This window comes from Procambarus clarkii, chromosome 45 (assembly GCF_040958095.1).
Source record: "Procambarus clarkii isolate CNS0578487 chromosome 45, FALCON_Pclarkii_2.0, whole genome shotgun sequence".
Classification (NCBI taxonomy): domain Eukaryota; kingdom Metazoa; phylum Arthropoda; class Malacostraca; order Decapoda; family Cambaridae; genus Procambarus; species Procambarus clarkii.
Window position 1 is genome coordinate 16,375,823 of NC_091194.1, and position 24,684 is coordinate 16,400,506.

At 42.4% G+C, this 24,684-nt stretch overlaps 1 protein-coding gene and 1 long non-coding RNA gene across 2 annotated transcripts in view; one reads left to right on the forward strand and one right to left on the reverse strand.

Annotated features, from left to right (window-relative positions):
- The window catches only part of LOC123769750 (meteorin-like protein), a 138,677-nt gene extending 116,399 nt beyond the window's left edge, over nucleotides 1-22,278 (forward strand). The window contains exon 3 of the mRNA XM_045760987.2: nucleotides 18,903-22,278. Coding sequence (XP_045616943.2) covers nucleotides 18,903-19,336 — 434 coding nt within the window. The 3' untranslated portion in view covers nucleotides 19,337-22,278. The remainder of the gene's footprint in view (nucleotides 1-18,902) is intronic.
- LOC138350475 (uncharacterized) overlaps nucleotides 1-24,684 on the reverse strand; it is a 352,612-nt gene that overhangs the window by 305,570 nt on the left and 22,358 nt on the right. The window lies entirely within an intron of this gene.

Genomic DNA, 24,684 nt, shown 5'->3' on the forward strand with positions numbered 1-24,684 from the left:
TAGAAATGTATTCGCCGCGTCTAGACCCGCAGAGGGGGGTGGATCCTCCCATAGGCTAGCATTAAAGCCTCATACCCTGTCGAGAATAGGGCAATTACCTTGGTCGCACCGTCACCCAGGAATTGGGACCAAGTCTGAAAGGGACCGATAGCAGCCGAACTGCTATCTAGATGGGCTGTGATGGTGGGGTTGTGGAGTATGTTGGTCCCTTGATGTTTCTGGTGTCGTGGTACGAGTAGCATATGTTGATTTCTGTTACCTGAAGGAGACTGCCACGACGGGGGGGGGGGGGGGACCTTGTTGCTTACGCGCGCGCGCGCACACACACACTTTTTAACATTATTAACACATTATTTAACACTCATTAACAGTTGAGAGGCGGGCTGAAAGAGCAAACCCCCGCAAACACAACTAGGTGAACACACACACACACACACACACACACACACACACACACACACACATACACACACACAAGGGCCTGTAGCTGAGTGGACAGCGTAATCCTAGAGCCGGCTTTGATCCCCACGATGGCGGAAACAAATGGGCAGTTTCTTTCACCCTAATGCGCCTGTTATCTAACAGTAAATAGGTACCTGGGAGTTAGAAAGCTGCTACGGGCTGCTTCCTGTGTGTATGTGTGTATGTGTGTATGTGTGTATGTGTGTGTGTGTGTGTGTGTGTGTGTGTGTGTGTGTATGTGTATGTGTATGTGTGTGTGTGTGTGTGTGTGTGTGTACACTCACCTAGTTGTACTCACCTAGTTGTGTCTGCAGGATCGAGCATCGACTCTTGGATCCCGCCTTTCGAGCATCGGTTGTTTACAGCAATGACTCCTGTCCTATTTCCCTATCATACCTGGTTTTAAAATTATGAATAGTATTTGCTTCCACAACCTGTTCCTGAAGTGCATTCCATTTCCCCACTACTCTCACGCTAAAAGAAAACTTCCTAACATCTCTGTGACTCATCTGAGTTTCAAGCTTCCATCCATGTCCTCTCGTTCTGTTACTATTCCGTGTGAACATTTCGTCTATGTCCACTCTGTCAATTCCTCTGAGTATCTTATACGTTCCTATCATGTCCCCCCTGTGTGTGTGTGTGTGTGTGTGTGTGTGTGTGTGTGTGTGTGTGTGTGTGTGTGTGTGTGTGTGTGTGTATGTGTGTGTGTATGTGTGTGTATGTGTGTATGTGTGTGTATGTGTGTATGTGTGTATGTGTGTATGTGTGTGTATGTGTGTATGTGTGTGTATGTGTGTGTGTGTGTGTGTGTGTGTGTGTATGTGTGTGTGTGTGTGTGTGTGTGTGTGTGTGTGTGTGTGTGTGTGTGTGTGTGTGTGTGTGTGTGTGTGTGTGTTGGGGGGAATCAGTTGATTGATTGACAGTTGAGAGGCAGGCCGAAAGAGCTAAAGCTCAACCCCCGCAAGCACAACTAGGTGAACACACACACTTTTTTCTAAAGGATCCAGTGAACGATCAATATAATCCAAGGCTTAATAATTGATCTGTCGACGGAAGATGATTAGAGGAAGAGGTGGAAGGGTTGTTATTGATTATCAGAGTAGTTAATTACGACCTTTAAGACATGTTCTCCTTGTGATTGCCTTGCGATGGTTCCGAGGATCAACATCCACGCGGCACGGTCTCTGACCAGCCCTCCTAATCGGAGGTCTGGTCTACCAGACTGTTAGACGCGGTTGCTCGCAGCTGAACGTGTGAATCACAGTCTGGTTGACCAGGTATGCATTCGGTGTTTATCGAGTTCTGTGTTGAACACTGAGTGGCCGGCCAGTTGTGTGTAGAAGGCAGCTAACCTCCAATCTGGTGTAAAGCGGGTCTTCGATGGGTAACATTGTATTACCTACTCTCATAAGAACCCAAGAGTCATCTGAAAGGGATGATACGGTACTATAGTCTGTAGCCTTGTCTATGTCCGATATGAGCAGGATGAAAATGACTAAGAGGCGTACAAGCACAGTACGCCTGCACGACTGAGCTTTTCACGGTAGACGTTCCGAATTTGACTTTGTTGACTATTACACACTGGGTTCTGTTAGGAAAAGATCCATCTTCCTATTTTTCCAGCAATTCCTTTTGAACGCATTTTGTGCACAATGACACATCCCGTCCTTTGATAACCAAACTTTGTTTAATAAAACAAATGTTGCATGATATTCAGACATATGCCCTAGGTACCTGGTATTATTATTATAGGTATTGTTGACATCTCGAAAGCTACTTTAAGGGGAGGATGAGAAGAAGTAGCAGGACAAAAAGAAGCAACAAGAAGAGGAAGAAGTAGCAGGAGGAGGAATAAGCAGGAGCAGGAGGAACAAGGAGGAGCATGAGTAGGATGAGGGGGGAAGAAGCAGGATGAGGGGGAAGAAGTAGGAGCATGAGTAGGATGAGGGTGAAGAAGCAGGAGGAGGAACAAGTAGGAGCATGAGGAGGATGAGGGGGAAGACGCAGGAGGATGAGGGAGGAGGAGGATGAGGGAGGAGGAGGGGGAAGAAGCAGGAGGATGAGGGGGAAGGAGGAGGAGCATGAGGAGGATGAGGGGGAAGAAGCAGGATGAGGGAGGAGCATCAGGATGATGAGGGGGAAGAAGCATGAGGAGGATGAGAAGGGGCACCATAGCCTAGGGCAGCCACTATGCATCAGGAGCAGGAGAGGTGGGCGGGTTGTGTGTCGTTCCTCCTGGAGGCTCCAGCCCCCGCTCAAGGGCCTCCCGACACCCGCTGTTATTAGTGTTCTCACTAAGTTATTGCCATGTTATTATGCTGGTTATCGTGCTCGCATGACGTTATTATGAACACGGTAGCTCACAGCTGTCGTGGCTATGGCAATCCTGCCTACAACACTCTACAACACGGGATTTTCTACGCATCCATATTCCTACGCAGGAATAAGGAATTACTTAATATTTAAGAAAATGATAAAGATTTTGCTTAAATTTTAAATATTCCCATATTCCTGTGTTTTGTGTAGCACAGATTCACAAACTCGTTCGCCAACCTTTAAATTTCGTTCACCTAATATATACTTCTGAATGTCTAAAAATTAATTATTCTTCCCAAGAGGGAAACAATTTTATTAATTATAATTAGATTTTTAAGGCAAATTAGTAATCAGTTTTGATTCTCGGGGATCGGAGTCCTAACGGCCCGGGTTCGATTCCAGGCCGAGACATAAATAAATGGGCATTGTTCCTTTCACCCGGGGGTTAAACAGATGCTTCAGGCTACATCCTGGGGATGGGAGCCGGTCGGCCGAGCGGACAGCACGCTGGACTTGTGATCCTGTGGTCCTGGGTTCGATCCCAGGCGCCGGCGAGAAACAATGGGCAGAGTTTCTTTCACCCTATATTCTTGTTACCTAGCAGTAAAATAGGTACCTGGGTGTTAGTCAGCTGTCACGGGCTGCTTCCTGGGGGTGGAGGCCTGGTCGAGGACCGGGCCGCGGGGACACTAAAAGCCCCGAAATCATCTCAAGATAACCTCAAGGATGTGTGAGATAAATATGTGTAATAGGTATGTGTAGTAGGTATGGAGGAATTAGGCCCGGACTCGGTAAATTTAAGGTAACTTAGGTTAGAAAGGCGGGGTCCAAGAGCTAACAGTTCGATGCTGCAGTCATAAATAGTAAAGGCAAAGGCGTGAGCGCACACACGCCTGACCAACACATTAAACACACACGACGGCCTCCCTTCTTTCAGGTCGATGTTCGATCCCCGATCGTCCCAGTTTCAGGGCAGAATTCTCTTACTCCATCCTCATATCCCTTCCACTTGCTATATAGTCATACTGACAATGCTTTCTCTTCATAATTACCCTTACCTTACTTTTTCCCCTCATAATTACCCTTACCTTCCTTGTCTCATAATTACAATCATCCTTACTTTACTTATCTCCCCATAATTAGAGTCACCCTCATCTCCCTCTCCTCCAACCTCACCTCTAACTTACCCACCAGCCTCATACAGTCTTGAAACTCCGAGCACCAAGATACTGACGCTTCCTCTGATGAACCTTGGCCTGGATAGGCTGGGTATTTTGCTGCACGCTTCCGGCCAGGCAAAACCCACGTCAAGTTTGACGCTTGTCGTATCGTGAGAACGGCCGCAGTTCTCATATTGCTCCACTCACGAACCAATATCCCAAATGAGAAAGAGTAATCAGTGTTTTAATCATCTACATTGTTGACTGTATATTGAATCAACCTCACATCAGATTCACCGCCACGCCCTCAACAGTTGATTCTGTTCATACCTAGCTGTGCACGCGCTTGGGAGTCGAGTTGCAGCTCCTGGACCCTGTCTTATAGCTACAATCAGGACTGTATGAACATCAGAGGTCAACGGCTATTAAATATTCTCACATCAAACAAGAAATATTGCTGGTACAAAAGTTGACGTGTTGAAGAGAAATTTAGAAACGTTCAGGCAACAAGTGCCTGACCAACCGGGTTGTAGTGGATATGTGGATCTGCTAGACGCTCCATGCAACAGCCTGTTGGACCAAGTTATCCCAAGTCAAGCCTGGGGAGCAGAACTCTCAGAACCATGTATACAATGACTCACGGCCCTCCTGTGCCTCATAATATATACAGTCAGAGCTTCATACATGTGAAACACGAACACCAGACAAGCCCTGGCCAGTATTCATGAACCATTTACACAACCACTTACGAAACCTGTACATCTTTGCTTAATTAGGACGGCTTTGTTACATTTATTAAAGTTTACGAGCTTTGCAACTTTACAAGCCAACGTCATCATACTTCTAATCACCAGTAGCGCTGCGGAGATAATACACTGCTTAATAAATGTAAACAAAGCCGCCATGATCGAGTCAAGATGTAGGTTTGGTAAATGTTGCCCCCTTGACCCTGGCCTGGAGACGGGAACAACCTACCAACCTCACTACTTTCAAGATACCAATATTACACACTGCCATAGTTTTGTAAATGGTCGCAAAATTTGTTAGATAAAATGGTTTTAGTTTTCGAAGATAAATATAAAATAATCGAGAATTGAAGCGTTACTTTGACAGTTTTAAAAAGGTTCTTTTAAGCTGATGCTTTACATTGCACGCATGAGCGCGCGCGCGCGAGCAGGCACACAACGCTAATAAAAGGGTGGCAAAAAAGGGTTAGGCCTTACTTCTCAACCCGTCCTCTCGAATAGTACATCACATTTTTGACGTACAAGTTCCTTAAGGCCAAAGGCGTATGTGCTAAAAATCATGGGCAGTAATTAAGAGCATGTTGTTAAAGATTCGCTACCTAGAACAAAGTTCCAAGTAGCACAGGCTATGGTGAGCCCGTAGTGCCTTTTTTAAATTAAGAGCAGGCCTTCACTGTAGTAAGACTTAGTTTAATTACTCAGCTTAGGCTAAATTGTATATTTTATCAATAAAGATGTTAATAATAATAAACTAAAAATTATGGCAAAAACGCAAAATTAACGTGATGGCCCGTTTTCTATTGGTGGGTCCTCGGTAAGGTTAAGTTCGGGCAATTTAGTGCATCAGTTCAGTGACGTTGTGACGCTGGAGAGTACGGGCTGCCCTCCCTGGTAGTCACTGTTCAGCACCGTTATGTTCGCACGAGTTCTGGTCACGATGTCGTCCAAGTTATCTGGAACAATAACATTACTTCCCTCATACTGGTCATGTGGTCGTTCTTGCTGCCAACCCGCTGGTGCTGGTCGGTACAGTGAATGTCGTGCTTCTTGCATGGTCAACGTTCGATCCTCGATGGCCCACGTGGCTGGGCACCGTTAATTCCTCTTAACCCGGCTCTAAGCCTGATATAATACATAATACCTGACTACATAATACCAAGTATTATGTAGTCATTGTGGCTTAACACTTTCTCCTGGTGGATCTTGAACTTCACGACCATGTACTGTGAGGCGGCTGAGGGCAGGGAGGAAATGGAAAGACGACCCCACTGTGGCTCGGTGAGGCGTCGAGTAGTCCTGTAAGGCGGCTGAGGGCAGGGAGGAAAAGGAGAGACGACCCCACTGTGGCTCAGTAAGCCGTCGAGTAGTCCTGTAAGGCGGCTGAGGGCAGGGAGGAAAAGGAGAGACGACGACCATGTACGTGATGGTTGCTTTGTGCAGCGCCCCGGGAGCGGACCCGTCAGAGCCGTGTTGCTTCCCTTGAGGAAGACTCGCTGCTCTTGGTGCTCAGGTGAAAGTTCTCCAGCGTGACCTCCTGCAGGAGGTCACACGAGCCACATTACGTCACCGTTGCCAGTGGAAGGTGTTGGCCAACCTCCCGGCATCACGGTACGCCAGCCACTCTGATTTCTTAGGTTAACATTGAATGAGCAACCGAGGACCAATAAAAATGAAATATATATATAGCTTCCAAATGAGGAAGAGTAAAGGTAAATAAACATTGTAACGCAGGAGCGGTAGCATTTGTTAGTTGGCCCAGCGGGGGGAAGAGGAGTTGGGTGGAGTGCCCCTGCAAGCTGGAAGCAACATTAGCTAGTGGGCCCAGCGGGGGAAGAAGAGTTAAGTGCCCCCCCCCCTTCACGCATGGATAGACAGGTTCTTCGTCTTAAGTGAAAGTTTCAGCAGTCTGCCTGCTTGCCTTCCCGTCTGCCTGCTTGGCTGCCTGCCTGCCTGCCACCTAGCTTGAGGGACCAGCCAGCCAGCTACCATTCCACTCACCTCTGTGCTCTATGAGTCTCGGTGCTCATCTGCATATCGTTCTTCTTTCAGATTAACATACTGAAGTTTTACGAGTTTCTTGGCTGGGTATCATTAGAGTCGAGGCTGCAATGGCAGACTTACATCTCCTTTATGCAAATGGTTTCAAGTGTCTTGTGTTTTCATTAGAGGAGGGAAAGGGGGGGGGGGTGGGGGGAGGGAGGGAGAGAGAGAGAAGAGAGAGAGAGAGAGAGGGGGTGGGAAAGAGAGGGGGGAAGATAGAAAAAGGAACAGAGAGGGGAAAAGAGAAAGAGTTCATAAGAACATAATCTCTCTATGAATTACTTGACTGTACTTGTGGTCGTTATCAAACCATTGATGATACTCTAATCTGTAACTTTTGATATGTTATTATTTAGCCAAATGATTTTTGGGTTCAGTTCTTGGGGGTGCACTTCCTCCCACAAGGATGGGTATGGGGTCCATAATCACTCACAAGGATGGGTATGGGGTCCATAATCACTTACAAGGATGGGTATGGGGTCCATAATCACTCACAAGGATGGGTATGGGGTCCATAATCACTCACAAGGATGGGTATGGGGTCCATAATCACTCACAAGGATGGGTATGGGGTCCATTATCACCCACAAGGATGGGTATGGGGTCCACTACTGCCCCACAAGGATGAGTATGGGGTCCACTACTGCCCTATAAGGATGGGTATGGGGTCCACTACCACCCACAAGGATGGGTATGGGGTCCACTACTGCCCCACAAGGATGGGTATGGAGTCCACTACTACCCCACAAGGATGGGTATGGGGTCCACTACTGCCCCACAAGGATGGGTATGGGGTCCACTACTACCCCACAAGGATGGGTATGGGGTCCACTACCACCCACAAGGATGGGTATGGGGTCCACTACTGCCCCACAAGGATGGGTATGGGGTCCACTACTACCCCACAAGGATGGGTATGGGGTCCACTACCACCCACAAGGATGGGTATGGGGTCCACTACCACCCACAAGGATGGGTATGGGGTCCACTACCACCCACAAGGATGGGTATGGGGTCCACTACCACCCACAAGGATGGGTATGGGGTCCACTACCACCCACAAGGTGATATGGGTGGATAATAAATTAACTAAACTCCCTCTTGATTACGAGACAAGAATAATCATAAACGAAACTTAATGAAACTTAAATAGAAAATCTTTTCCGGTTTGTGTAAATTCAATATGTCCGATTTCTACTTTCGAATTGCGTTGAACGTCGGTATGTGTACTATGGTCCTCATCGTTACTATAAGTACTACCAAAACAGGAGGGGGGGCTGATTTAAATCACTGGTTATCTTGAGATGATTTCGGGGCTTTAGTGTCCCCGCGGCCCGGTCCTCGACCAGGCCTCCACCCCCAGGAAGCAGCCCGTGACAACGAACACCCAGTTACCTATTTTACTGCTAGGTAACAGGGGCATAGGGTGAAAGAAACTCTGCCCATTATTTCTCGCCGGCGCCTGGGATCGAACCCAGGACCACAGGATCACAAGACCAGCGTGCTGTCCGCACGGCCGACCAGCTCCCCTTCTGTCCCTTCCCTGTCCCTGTTCCTGTCTGGTGCTGTCCCTTCTTGAGTATTGCTCGGTACTTAATCCCCCTTTTCAGAGCGGGAGAGATCTCTGAATTAGAGGCAATACAGAGAACATATACGGCGCGCATTCAAACGATGAAACATCTAAATTATTTGGATCGTCTCAAAAGCTCAAAATGTACTCTCTGGAAATGAGACGAGAGAAGTATCAAATAATATATACATTAAAGATACGGGAAGGCCAGGGCCCCAAATTTGCACAGTAGAAGGGAACTGTCAGGCGAAAGCGCCAAGCCATTACGACTAAATAGTACTTGGAAGGGATCAAGATAAGGATTTGGGATGGAACATGGAGGAATGGTACCCATCCACTTGGACGGTCGGGGGATTGAACGCTGACCTGCATGAAGCGAGACCGTTGCTTTACCGTCCCGTCCAATTGGTTGGACAGAAGAATAACATGCGGGAGCAAAAAATACGGAAGGAAATGCAGAATAAAACCAGTGAGGAATGAGGTGCCATAGGCGCAATGAAATAACACTGAACATCAGGGGTCCACGGCTATTCAAACCGTCCCAGTAAGCATTGTAAATATTGCCGGAACAAAGGTGGATGTCTTCAACAGGCACTTAGACAAGTTCTCGCAAGAAGTCCAGACCAACCAGGCTGTACTGGCTATATGGACCTGCGGGCTGCTCCAAGCAATACCCTGTTGAACCAAGTTTTCACAGATGTAGTCTGGCCCCAGACCGGGCTCGGGGAGTAGGATAACTCTCGAAACCCTCTCCTGGTATATTCCCGGTAATCTCACTTTTACTGCTACCTGTTATTGCTAGTCTTCCCATCTTGGTGCCTTATTCTGATAAATGCTTATTTTGTATTGTTAGCCTGTTGTATTGTTAGCCTGTTGTATTGTTAGCCTGTTGCATTGTTAGCCTGTTGCATTGTTAGCCTGTTGCATTGTTAGCCTGTTGCATTGTTAGCCTGTTGCATTGTTAGCCTGTTGTATTGTTAGCCTGTTGTATTGTTAGCCTGTTGCATTGTTAGCCTGTTGCATTGTTAGCCTGTTGCATTGTTAGCCTGTTGTATTGTTAGCCTGTTGTATTGTTAGCCTGTTGCATTGTTAGCCTGTTGCATTGTTAGCCTGTTGTACTGTTAGCCTGTTGTACTGTTAGCCTGTTGTACTGTTAGCCTGTTGTACTGTTAGCCTGTTGGACTGTTAGCCTGTTGGACTGTTAGCCTGTTGGACTGTTAGCCTGTTGTACTGTTAGCCTGTTGTACTGTTAGCCTGTTGTACTGTTAGCCTGTTGTACTGTTAGCCTGTTGTACTGTTAGCCTGTTGTACTGTTAGCCTGTTGTACTGTTAGCCTGCTGTACTGTTAGCCTGCTGTACTGTTAGCCTGCTGTACTGTTAGCCTGCTGTACTGTTAGCCTGCTGTACTGTTAGCCTGTTGTACTGTTAGCCTGTTGTACTGTTAGCCTGTTGTACTGTCAGCTATTGGCTCCCTGCTCCTCGTTACAAAGTGCCGGATAATAACTATTAACGTGTAAACTATCATTTACGCGGCAAAGTTTCGGTCCAGGACGGACCGAAACTTTGTCGTTTCTTCACCTTCTAATTCACGGTTTGGTCAACAATAACTTAATTATCACAGCTTAGACCCCCCTTGCCGTTTTTACAACTCTATTGCTTTCCATGTCGACCCTCCCATACACGAGAACACCCAAAGAGGAAACTAGATTTATTCCTCCAAGGAGTGCCGGACCAACCGGGCTGTGGTGGGTATGTGGGCCTGCGGGCCGCTCCAAGCAACAGCCTAGTGGACCAAGCTCTCACAAGTCAAGCCTGGCCTCGGGCCGGGCTTGGGGAGTAGAACAACTCCCAGAACCCCATCAACCAGGTACAGTCGTGCTGTGCTCAGGTGAGACTTGTCGATGGCAGGAGGGTAATCGACCCCCCACACGAAGACTCGCCCTCTCTCGCACAAAGCGCGCACCTCATCAATGGGATCTTAGTGTACACAAAGAAGCCGCCGAACAGGGAACGGTGACCCACATATATATTCACGAGCCCATATACACAACCACAGGTATATATATTATATAATCTTCATTATAGGTTATCTTGAGACGATTTCGGGGCTTAGCGTCCCCGCGGGCCGGTCCTCGACTAGGCCTCTTTTTTGTTACACCCCCGCCCCCAGGAAGCAGCCCGTAGCAGCTGTCTAACTCCCAGGTACCTATTTACTGCTAGGTGAACAGTGCATCAGGATGACAAATTCTTCAAATTCTGCAAATTCTTTGTTTCCGCATCCGCCGGGGATCGAACCCCGAACCTAAGGACTACGAATCCCGAGCGCTACCCACTCAGCCGTCAGGCCCCTTGGTATATGGTAAATATATATTAACTATTGGCCCCCAGCATCATCCTTCATACTGAGGCCACGTGGAGTATCAAGGTAAAGAGTTTTTCTGATGCACGTTAGCCTGGGGGATCATTCAACCTTGACAAGCACAAGCAATATTTTATTATATATATATATATATATATATATATATATATATATATATATATATATATATATATATATATATATATATATATATATATATATATATATATATATATATAATCTTTGGACAACACCCACCAGTGGGACTCGAACCCAGAAAGCACAACTACCTTCCAGTAGCTGGCATAACTAGTATGCTTTAACCCACTACGCCATCAGACCTTACAAAAGAAGTAGATAGTTCGAGATATATATATCTCAAACATCTCTACCTCCCGAAGGCACCAGATGAGTGAGGGGTCAGTCTGCAATTTTCGTCAAGCCACTGTCAATGTGAGAGAACTCGTGTCCAGCTTATAAGCCTATACTTGCATAAACCACAAGTGAAGATAAACAATTAATATATATATATATATATATATATATATATATATATATATATATATATATATATATATATATATATATATAATTATATGTGTACGCGCGCGCACACAAATACAAAATTCTCAGGGGAATTGACAGGGTAGACAAGGATGGATTATTTAACACGGGTGGTCCACGCACAAGGGGACACAGGTGGAAGCTGAGTACCCACATGAGCCACAGGGACATTAGAAATAACTTTTTCAGTGTCAAGAGTGGTTAATAAATGGAATGCACTAGGAAGTGATCTGGTGGAGGCTGACTCCATACACAGTTTCAAATGTAAATATGAGAGCCAGTAGGCTCAGTAATCTGTACATCAGTTGATTGACAGTTGAGAGGCGGGATCAAAGAGCCAGAGCTCAACCCCCGCAAGCACAACTACGTGAGTACACACACACACACACACACACACACACACACACTCACACACACACACACACACACACACACACACACACACACACACACACACCAAACCCTAGTGCCTGTATGTCAGCTTCAAACTACATATTGACTTAACAACTAAGTGTAAACTACATGTGGTTTACGTTTCTTCAAAACACGGAGACCGCTGTGAGGGATACACACCGATGCTCATCTCACTGAAACTAGCTTTGTGAGTGTTATTACATATGAAAATGAGCACTGGCAAGGGCTGCCATTATGACCAGGCTGATAACTGTGATTCTCGCTGGAGCCGTCAGAGGTCAAGCACTCATCCCGGGGCGCAAGAAGCTACATTATGCACTCGGGAGCCCTCGGCACTCAAGACTCGAGAGGCAAGTCGAGGACGCTGACCCTCAAGTGAAGTGTTCGATCGGAGTTGAGACACTTACTGCCTTTAGCAGCGTGGTGTAGAGTTTTGTGCGGGCTAAGGATGCCTGCAACGGCCCGCAAGGCAAAACAGGCCTCCTTCCCAAACTATTTTATTGGTACAAATTTGTAGTGCTTTATTGGGGGGACTTGGAGCACAGGATACGTGGTTCCCGCCAATCACACCGAAACTACGAAGTTGGAACAACATTCGAACAAGTTTTAACACCACCTAACCTGTTAAAACCAATATAGCAAGTTGTAACAACGTTCAAATACGTCATAAACACGTTAAGCCAAGATGTAACAACTTTATTACGGCCGATCTGGGCCTTTGTCAACACCGGGTTACGAGTTGTAACAAGCGGAAAATAGAGACAGTTTTGGTTTGTGTTTCCAGGGCTGCAGGTGTCCAAGATAGTTAACAGTGTTCCGTAATGAGCCGTTTGAGATGTGAGAAAGGTGGGTGGTGGAGCGAAACATGCATATCATGATTTACTGCTTCTATCGGTCATCAGTCTTGCCAGATTGCTCACCATTAACTTCTTTATCAGGAATTTATGTGCCTTAATTCTGCGTAAGTCGGTAGCGTCGTTTTTATCCTCATTCCTGAAGATCGGTTCTTTCTGTTGCGAGCAAATCTCTCGTGTGGGGTGGACAAGGTCGACCTTGGGAACGGACGACGGGTCGTTCATCAAGCATTTACGCAACCATGTACGAAACCTGTACATCTTTCCTTTAATAATGGCGGCTTTCTTTATATTTATTATTGTTATAAACAATCCTCGTAGTGCCTCGAAGCTCATGAACTGTTTAATAAATGTAAATAAAGTCCCCATTATTAAGCAAAGATGTACAGGTTTCGTTAGTGGGTGCGTAAATGCTCGATTAATCTTGGCCTTGGACGGGTTATCGCCACTCCCCCGGACAAGAAGATCGCGGCCTTATTTTCTTCGCCTGTAAACAAAAACCAATCTAATGAAGACTGTCTGAAGACACTCAAGCTCTTAATAAAAAAATTTTGTTTAATAATTTTCTCTATTTTTATTCTGGATGTATTCAGCAAATCAAGTTATAAGTTGATTTTTCATTTCTTTCGAAAACAATCTATTTATTTCAAACTATATTTCCTTAATTTTTATATAGTTAATAATTTTCCCTTCACTACTTCGACCTGTAAAAGTCAAACTAATTTACGTAGGCTGCTGCAGTTGTCTAAACTCTCCAGCAACCTCTGGCGGTATATTTTGAAGACGTAGTTAACGAAGCCTCGTGCGTGGTGTTGGGGTCGGCTGGGGCTCCCCGAGGGCCCCTGTAGCGGGGCTTTACCATTATGGTTGAGGACCAAACACGAATATTGATAAGAGGACAGCCAGGCGGAGGTCGGGCGGGTAGAGGGCAGCCAGGCGGAGGTCGGGCAGGTAGAGGGCAGCCAGGCGGAGGTCGGGCAGGTAGAGGGCAGCCAGGCGGAGGTCGGGCGGGTAGAGGGCAGCCAGGCGGAGGTCGGGCAGGTAGAGGGCAGCCAGGCGGAGGTCGGGCAGGTAGAGGGCAGCCAGGCGGAGGTCGGGCGGGTAGAGGGCAGCCAGGCGGAGGTCGGGCAGGTAGAGGGCAGCCAGGCGGAGGTCGGGCAGGTAGAGGGCAGCCAGGCGGAGGTCGGGCGGGTAGAGGGCAGCCAGGCGGAGGTCGGGCGGGTAGAGGGCAGCCAGGCGGAGGTCGGGCAGCCACCTAGTGGCGATATTGGGACTGTTTTCAAGGACGTAAAACAAACAAAAAATCGCTCAGGATTTTTGTTTCCACGTTAAGGCGGGTCAAGTTTGATGTTGGGAATGAGGAGCGTCCATCCCCAGCCGTACGTGCTCGCTGGCACGCTGCTTGCAGAATAAATGGAGCAATAAACTTCCCAGATAACTATGGTTCGCATGGTTCGGGGGCCTATGTGAACAAGGGCGACCATCTTCCTTGTCCAACCCTATGTGCTTTTGGCAAGCTGTGACTCACCGTGTTCAGCCCTGATGTAAGACTCCCTCATAACAACAGTGTGGCTCGGGTCATGTTAGAGTGTACACCTCGCTTGTTTAGCACTCCACATATTCCAACCGAAGGAATTACACTTGAGACAACCGGTGGAAAAATTAGGTTAAGTTAGTTAACTTGTGCTGCAGCACTACAACTACTTATTAGTTGCAAAGATAATGGCAGTCCAATAACTTAACGCGTTATTTGCCCTCAAAGACTCAATTTGCTGGATAGTGTACATGGAGGCAATTAGTTGTTTGGAACATAACAATCAAGGTAACTGCAGAAGTCCTATTGGCCCATACGAAGCAGCTCCTATTTATATCCACGCAATCTTCTTTATATATATATATGTATAACCTACGTTTAAAACAATTAAGGGATCCTACGTCTATTATGTTACGCGGTCATTGGTTTCACAATTCGACAACCCTGTTATCGAACCCTGTCACATATGTTAGAGATGTGACGTATGGAGTTATGATTGGTTGAAGCCTACGATGTAAATGGCTGTTACTGGTGTGCCTGGACAATGGAAGACGTGTTAGTTTATATGCCTGACTGGCATCATTATTGATTAAATAGTATCTTAAGAATATAACCGAACATAAGAATTAAAATAAAGTGCAGTAGGCATATTGGCCCACAAATGGCAGCTCCTATTTACTTCCACTTAAACTCATTCATATATGAGTAACATTCGCTTGAAACAAGTGATCCCACGTCCAATATATTACCCTAAACTCTGTTCCCCAAATTAACAATCCTGTTCCCTAACCAGTATTTACCTAGGTCTTTCCTAAATCTAAACTTATCTAACTTGTATTCATTGTTGTGTGTTCTATTTTGTGTTGATATATTTGTTGATATATATTATATATATAATGTTATATATCAACATCTATATATATTATACATATAGATGTTGATATATTATATATACAAGACTTATTAATATCCTCTTTGTCCCATTCGTTCACTCCATCCATTCGTCAGTCATGTCATCCCTAACTCTTTTTTCCTTTCTAGACAATGTAAATTAAGTGTTCTAACTATAATAGTTAGGAGCAAGGGAGGAATCCCGATCATATGTGGCATTCTTCCAAGAAAGGGAGTGGGAAATGAATGGATATCGAGGGCACTTGGTGTCAATTGCCGGCTGGAAAGATATTGCAAATCAAATGCAATATCTTTCATAGACAACTGGGAACACTTCTATGGAAGAAATGAAATGTATGCTCGTGATGGGGTGCATCTATCGAGAGCTGGGGTTGTTGCTGTTGCGAACTCGCTAGAAGAAGTGGTTAGAGGTGTTTGTTTGGGTTTAAACTGTTAGTCGATAGAGGTATGGGAATTGATTTGGAGGAAGGAGGTAATAAAAGTATGTGTTTGTGGGAGAAAGGAATTGGCAAAACGATCAGGGAAAGAGAAGGTCCGCAAAATAACAATTCACTTAGGGTATATTACACTAACAGTAGAAGTCTAAGAAATAAAATTAACGAATTAAATGCTCTTGTCTGCACAGAAAAAATAGATATTATTGCACTTACCGAAACGTGGATGAATGTAGAAAATAGAGAACTATTAGCTGAATATCAAATATATGGATTTAAACTATTTCACACAGATAGATATATTAGACGAGGAGGTGGAGTAGCCATATATGTTAGGGACAATTTGAAATGTAGTCTCAAAGAGGGAATCAAAACAGAGCCACACACAGAAACTATTTGGATTGAATTAAACGAAAAAGCTAATAATATTATAATAGGAGTAATATATAGGCCACCAAATTTAGACAGAATGGAAGCAAAGCATATATGGGATGAAATATCTAGAGCATCTAGATCTAACAGTATTTATGTCATGGGTGACTTTAATTTTAGCGGAATAAACTGGTTGAACAAAACAGGGAATAGTGAAGCAGAAGATTTTCTAGAATTAATTGACGATTGCTTTCTTACGCAACACATTAAGGAACCAACACGGGAAAATAATATTTTAGATTTAGTGTTAACTAACAGGGAAACGCAAATTAATGACATCGAAATAGGGAGTGAGCTTGGGAGCAGTGATCACAAAGAAATCAGATTTAGCATAGAATGGAATAGACCAGTAGGAGAAAATTCTGTTAAAGTGCCAGATTTTCGAAAAGCTGATTTTAATAGCCTAAGAAATTTTTTGGGTCAAATTGATTGGAAAGGCTTGGGTATGGGGTGTGGGCCGGTCTTGGAGCGAGACATGAACCCAGCGATAGGTGACTTAAATGGGGATTTCGATGTGGATTCAATATATAACTTATTTAAGAATATTCTAAACAAAGCACAGGAACGTAGTATACCATACAAATTGAATAGATCGTATACTAATGACCCAAAGTGGATAACAAAGAATTTGAAGAACCTTATAGGTAAAAAGAGAGCTTGGTACAAAAGGATTAAAAATGGGGAGGTCACTTTAGAACAGGAATTCGTACAACTGGTTAGAAATGTTAAAAAAGAGATAAGGAAAGCAAAAAGAAACTATGAAGTTCGCATAGCAGGGCAAGCAAAGACAAATCCTAAAGGGTTTTTTCAGTTATATCGTACTAAGACTAGGGAAAGGATAGGTCCATTAAAAACTGAGACAGGTCAAATAACAGATAGTGATGAAGAGATGAGTAGTATTTTTAATAAATATTTTGTATCTGTATTTACTAAAGAGGAACTTAACAATATGCCTTCAGCCGAACAAGTCTATGTGGGTGGGGACGAGGACAGGTTGACGAGTTTAGCAGTTACCAGGGAGGATGTTCTTAAACAAATAGTAAAACTCAAACCAAACAAATCCCCAGGGCCGGATGAAGTGTTTGCTAGGGTGCTTAAAGAATGCAAAGAGGAGCTTTGTGACCCACTGTCAACCATATTTAATAAATCAATAGAGTCAGGCAGAGTGCCAGAGTTTTGGAAAGTTGCTAATGTGATACCAGTTTTTAAGAAAGGAGATAGATCACTTGCGTCTAACTATCGACCAATTAGCCTAACGTCTATTGTGGGAAAGTTACTCGAATCTATAATAGCAAATAAAATTCGTCTTCATCTTGAAAAACATAAATTAATAATTGAGTCACAACATGGTTTTATAAATGGCCGTTCATGTTTAACAAATTTGTTATCTTTTTATTCTAGCATTGTTGAGGCAGTTGATAGTGGTAAGGATTGCGATGTTGTATACCTTGACTTTAGCAAAGCTTTTGATACAGTGCCACATGAAAGACTGATTAAAAAAATAGAGTCTCATGGTATTGGGGGTGCTATATTAAGCTGGATTAGGGCATGGCTATACCAAAGGAAACAGAGAGTTAGTATAAATGGAATCAAGTCAGAGTGGGAAAATGTTGTAAGTGGAGTGCCTCAAGGCTCTGTCCTGGGACCTCTGTTGTTTATAATATATATAAATGATTTAGATTCAGGTTTGAGTAGCAACATTTGCAAATTTGCCGATGATACGAAAATCGGTAGGGAAATTAATTCGGAGGAGGACTCACTATCACTTCAAGTTGATCTAGATAGGGTTTTGAAATGGTCAAAGGATTGGCAGATGCAGTTTAATGCTGATAAATGTAAAGTTCTGAGGTTAGGTAATGATGATAGAGTTACAAGATACGAGCTAGATGGTGTTGTGATTGCGAAGTCGGATTGCGAAAGGGATCTGGGAGTTATGATTAGTAAGAATTTAAAACAAAAGGATCAATGCATAAATGTTCGTAATAAGGCAAATCGGACACTTGGATTTATTAATCGCAGCGTTAGTAACAAGACACCTGGTGTGGTTCTCAAGCTATATCTTGCTCTAGTTAGGCCCCATTTAGATTATGCAGTTCAGTTTTGGTCGCCATATTATAGAATGGATATAAATTCACTTGAACGTGTCCAGCGTAGGATGACTAAGTTAATTCCCCAAATTAGAAATCTTTCATATGAAGAAAGATTAACAAAGCTTAAGTTGCATTCACTGGAAAGGCGAAGAGTTAGGGGTGACATGATAGAGGTTTACAAGTGGATGAATGGACATAACCGGGGGGATATTAATAGGGTATTAAAAGTATCAACACAGGACAGAACACGAAACAATGGATATAAATTGGATAAGTTTAGATTTAGGAAAGACTTGGGTAAATACTGGTTCAGTAACAGGGTTGATGATTTGTGGAACCAATTGCCGCGTAACATTGTGGAGGTGGGGTCCCTCGATTGTTTCAAGCACGGGTTGGACAAGTATATGAGTGGGATTGGGTGGTTATAGAATAGGAGCTGCCTCGTATGGGCCAATAGGCCTTCTGCAGTTACCTTTGTTCTTATGTTCTTATGTTCTTAAGTGTTTTTCAGTCTTTCATAATGGAGGTTTCTAATCTGTGGTATCAACTGAACGCGTTCATGTGAATTTATGTCCATATATACAGTATGGCGACCAAAACTGAACTGCATAATCTAAATAACTGGAGAAAAACACCAGGTGTTTTGTTGCTAACGATTCTAGAAATAAATCCCACTATTCTATTTGTATTATTCCGAACATTTATCCACTGATTTTGCCGCGTCGATGAGCCTTGAGCCTAATTCTTTGATAAATAAGCTCTTAGCACACTTCCCCAGGGGCCATGTCTCGGGCACTGGGAACGTTAACAAATGTTACATGCTATTGCTATTTATAAAATGTTACATATAAACAATGTTACATGTACTTGCTATTCAAATAACATTTGATAGCACTGTGATGTTCGTAAGCTCGTAAAATATCTCAATATCTTTGTTTATATATCTAGTAACATTTCTTCCAAGATATTCCCGTTTGTGATTATATATATTAACGTGAGTGTCTTTCTTCGCCAGAGTGTCGGCCGTGTTCGGAAGAAGAGCTTCTTCAGCTGTACTGTGCAGCTGACTTCGTGGCTCGAGGCTCCATAGTTGGGGTGACTGATGACACCACACTCAGTCGCACCATCATCACCGTACGGGCCACCAAGCTCTTCCAGCAGACCTCTCCCATCTTCAGGCACTCGGGGGCCCACAACCCCTCCAAGAATGCGGAGAAGCAAGAGGAAGAAGAATTGCTAAGCAACTTCTTGCTGGACGACGAGGGCGGGTACCTTGGTCACGTGGAAGTGCCGCTACAGTGTGGGGCGAGGGGAGGCGAAGGGGAATTTCTAGTGATGGGGGTGATGCGTTTAGGGCACCCCCTTCTGCGGTGTGCCCCGAAGCACCAGGACTGGGTACGCCTGGCTATGAGCGCCCACACTAGCGCCCAGTGTATTCTCGAGACGTGAGACATCACACTCTGCCCACAGGCATCACCGCTCCTTATTCCTACGAACTCATTCCATATTGTCGAGTCAGTATAAACTATAAAAGTGAACAATTTAAGGAATCTGGAGAGTGTGACTGGGGAACAAGACGGTGTGAATTATTTAACAAACTTTCATAGCAGTAAAGACGCTATGGCGTGTGATTTGTATGTTAAATAGCCAGTCATTTTGCTATTTTTGGATTGAAAACGAACAACTTCGGTACAATATTAGACACTAAAATTTATTGTCACTGATTACATAAAGTATAACTTTCTAGCCTACTTAGAGCTACAGAGCCAAAAAGGAAAACTAGATGTCCTATCACATCCACATCTTGTGTTCCAACTTGGCACTACAGAAATGGTGAAGACTGACCGATCACAAACACGTCTATACTCGTAACAGAACAAAAACATGTTTAAATCCTGAAAAAAACTAGTGTTCAAACTCTTACAAATATATCGCGAAAGTCCTGAAAAAATAGATTCAGTGTGCCTGGGGAGTCTTCCTTGTGTTTAAAGAAATCAATAGACAAGTAGTTGAGTGCTAAAGTGAGGTGCCTCCTGGGCGTGTACTCACCTAGGTGAACTCGTCTAGTAGTGTTGTGACACGGTTGTCAGGTGTTGAATACTTTAGTGATAACATTGTTCACCATCAGAACAGTAATATGATTAAGGTGTTCAAGTTCTCTACTTGTGTTCACCCTACTTTATAAATCGTTTTATTTTTCCTGAAAAAGTGCCTCTAGCCCTCAACAATCTATTTTTGATCTCCAACTCATTTGGCTCATTATAACTATGTGTACAAAGTTGTTTTCTTGTAAATTATATTTTTATAATTTATCACTAAAATAGCAACGTTCTATGCTTGCGAGATTTGCTGCGTTAAGAACTGGTTTCAAAAATCTCTGGAGAAAACGGGCGTAATGAGGAATTAAAGAGGGCAAACTGAAGTATGATGCCCCACATGAGGCTTTCACGTGGTACAAATTCCATTTACAAACACGTGGGAGGCCTTCTCTCGCTGGTGCGGGAGGTGCAATAATTCTCGGTGTACAAAGTTGTAGGAATTATCTCTTTTTAAGGTGATTCAGATCTTGAGGTGCCCAGTTCTGAAGTGTCCAACTCTTGGCGAGCCAATTCTTGAGGTAGTCCAGTTCCTGATGTGTCCAGTTCTAACGATGCCCAATTCTATTGATGCCATTGTCAATACAATGTCTACTGACAATGAAAGTGACTTTACTGTGAATATATTTTATTACTATTGAATATTCTAGATGATGCAATTCTAATTGGGGTTAATTTTTATTGATTTTTGCTTACCAGACATACCTGTAACATACCTGGAGAGGGTCTCTATAGTTCTTTTCCCCGAGAAATAAGATTGGATTGTCTAAAGATGAAAATTATAAATATATGTATACTATGAATGTCATTAACTTTGGAGTTTCCCCATTATTTGACCTACAGATGACCTAAATTGAACACAAAGTTTCGCCTGTAACCTAAAGTCAATATAACATTTAACTTATGTTCAACCATCTTTGTAAAAGTCATACAAATATTGATCTTATTCCATCAAAAATTATCAAAATGTTATGCAAATTATTTATTTTCGTAGTGAAAATTTAAGGAAAAATTGATTTTAATTTAAAAAATTAAAAATGATTACCTTAGTATTGGTGCATCAATTGAGGCAATCCCCCCCCCCCCCAGTGGACAAGACACAGAACTGGTCAATGATAAGAAGCAAGTTTTCCCGCATAAAAATCTTATTTATTCTTGTGATGTAAATTCGTAACCTGTGTTTTTGCTAATCTTTTCTGCTGCGTCTCATAACTGTATATTTTCCTTATTTTCTTCTTCTTGTGTTTTTATCTATGAATCTAAAGGTGCCAATAGATTTACCCGTGTCAATTTTATGTATATATGTGGTGTAGAGGTATTACAAATATCTATAAATGTGTATATATATACAACAGCTGCAAGGGCATACTTATTGATTGATCTCAGTACCGTTCCGCTTAACTGCTGTACACATGCGTTTGTCATTTGACAGATGTATATAGGCACAGCTCGTCACTTGACGTGTGTGTACACAAGTGCACTCCTCACTTGGCAGATGTACAGATACGTTCGTCACTTGACAGACGTACACAGATACGTTCGTCACTTGACAGACGTACACAGATACGTTCGTCACTTGACAGACGTACACAGATACGTTCGTCACTTGACAGACGTACACAGATACGTTCGTCACTTGACAGACGTACACAGATACGTTCGTCACTTGACAGACGTACACAGATACGCTCGTCAATTGACAGATGTACACATACGTTCGTCAATTGACAGATGTACACAGATACGTTCGTCACTTGACAGATGTACATATGTACATTCAACACAACCACAACTGCTCCAATATAAATTTCCACTCATTAAGTATCAAATCCTGTTGGTTTTCTTACCATTATTTCAACCATTTAAAAATAAAACTGTTTACCACAAATCTGACCCCTCAAAGAAAACATTATTTTTAGGATAAACTTTTATTTTTTTAGAGAGAAAGAAGTACTGAATGTAAGGAAGGGGGGATCTTGCCTTTGTCTCCTACACAATGAAACTAGTCGCGAATTTAGAAATTAATTGATTAACAATATGTGGTCAAGGCCTGAGTGTATATAACTATTGTCACATTGTTGTTTCAACCGTGAATTCGTCGTGCCAAATTAGCTTTTTCCTTCCGTTTTATTTGTTTTGTTCTTCTGTGTTGTTTTATCTTCTGTTTTTTTTTGTTTTCTTTTAATTTCATTCTATTATTATTTGTTTTTGTTATTGAACTGTACTTATGTAAACATGTCTTGTCTGTATATATTGTATGATGATTGCAAGTGAATATATTTGAATTGATTAAAAGCCTATTGTATTATTTATCTTGCCTCGATGACTGACGCACTGAATAAAACTAATATATTATTGACGCTAAATATTGAATCGGAAAAGTGGTAAGCTGGTTACCACATTAATTAAATAAATTATTTACCTCCATTAGTTCTCAATAAAAACATATTTCCCAAATAAAATAATATATTCTGGTTTTCCACACATCTATGATCAGTGTTCCATGTATTTACTGTTATATTTTATTAACTTAATCATACGTAAAAAATTTCATGAACAAATAGATTAAAATTTGCATACCAGAAGGGAAGGGAACTATCAGGAGAGAGCGCCAAGCCATTACGACTATATAGTACTGGGAAGGGGTCAGGATTAGGATTTGGGATGGGCCGGGTGAAAGGAATGGGGCCCAACCACTTCGGGGACTGAACGCCGACCTGCATGAAGCGAGACCGTCGCTCAGAGGGCTACAACTACGACAAGCAACTACCCTACAACCGCCAGTACTGGTCATAACAAATCAGATATGCCCACGCATAACGCACCCGTCTTAAAAAATCTCCCAGTTAAAATACACCAATAGATTAAACTCATTTTTGCCAACATTCAAGGATAAAAAACAAAGGCAAAGAACAAACTGCCCTTCATAAATTACCTCCTCACTGAGACAAATGCAGTATTTGGAGCTTTCACAGAAACCCATGGACAGTGAGATCATATATTATATCAGAATATAATCTATGTAGATATGATAGATATATGATAGGGTAAACAGATCACATGGAGGAATAGGTTTGTATATTCTGCTCTCGTATGCTCGGAGCTCCTTAAGGGGGGTATGAGTTGATTTCCAAAAAAAATGCATTAAATGAAAACTAATTCAATTTCAAACTTTTTTGACTAGTTGTATATGAAAAGGGTATCATCTGGTCCAAGTCTCAGCATCATAGCATAAATAGGAAGGGAGACAAAAAATATTGAAATAGGTGTCAAAAAATTTCCAAAATGGTCAATAGCGATTATCAAACACAAGTGTTAACTAAAATCATGTCTATGACTCAGCTATCACAATAGCATATATTTAAAAAAATATAATTAGTTTTATTAAAAGTTAAAAAAAAAAAAAAAAAAAAAATCAATTTGATTTTTCTTATTTGTTTATCGGACGATTTGCATGAAACATATACACCTGACTGCACGTAAGCCTATATGTAAGGGAGCCAATTTTGGAGAAAATTGGTTGATGTCAACCTCAGCCAAAGATAGCAGTACCTTAGACAAATATTTTCAAGCTTTATTTTTCAAGTAGCATAAACGACTTCAAACCCTTTCATTTTAATTCTATTTACATGAAACTTACATCTTATATGTAGAGTTTATGTCTCTAAAATCTGTTGGAAGCGTTTTTTTCCTGAGTTCATTTATTGATTTGATAAATAGCAATAAACATGAAATATTTGCACAAGTTTTTGGGGAACTTTGATTATTTGTATTAGGAAAACTAAAGATGTTTGGGAAAATCCCCTCCAACAGATCCTTTATTATATGCTGTCAGAAAAGTGTCATGGAATGATTATATCTGAAAAGGTGAAAGGTTTGAACTCACTTGAAAATGTGTAATATTCGTTGAAAAAATAATTAAATCTCCCTTTCTATTTAGGCTACAGTACTGAAACTTGGAACAATTGCAGCCCTTTTCATATACAACTAGTCAAAAAATATTGGTTGACATTGAACAAAGTTTAAAAAAACTAACTCATGGCTCCTTATTAACTTTACAAATGAGGTGGTAGATGTACTGGGAGTAAAAATATGTAAAATAAACTAAGTTATTATTCTAATATAGAAACTGCCAGATGCACCGGTTGAAGATGACAAAACAGATAAACAAAATAGAGAATAGCCTCGATAATCTGGCAAACCCATACCAGATATTATCTTCCTATGAGACTTCAACGTGCCCAGTCTAATAATAGAATAGCGAACAGTAATATTATAAAAGGAAATCTAGATATATCCAACTACAGGTCAGAGAACGGCTTAGATTCTATGACAAATAGAATCTTAAACAAATTTTCGCTCAACCAGTCAACTACAAACTAAAATATTTTAGATCTGATCTTCATAATGACGAAATAATCAAACATTACACTCTCAAATACCAAATACTTAGATCGCAATCTCATTAAAGTGCAAACTAACATCAATACTCTTAATAGGTCTAAACAAATTATCACGCGAGAGGGGTTATTCAGGTCATTCAATTGATACATTTTTAAAAATAAAAGGATATTCTGAGAAAATTATACAGGGAACTGACAAACATTCAATGGGAAACTTTTCTATTAAAAATCTCATGCAAGAAATAGAACTGACTGACTTCTGAAGCATATAGTCTGTTCCTTCGCGGTAAGCCAGGAA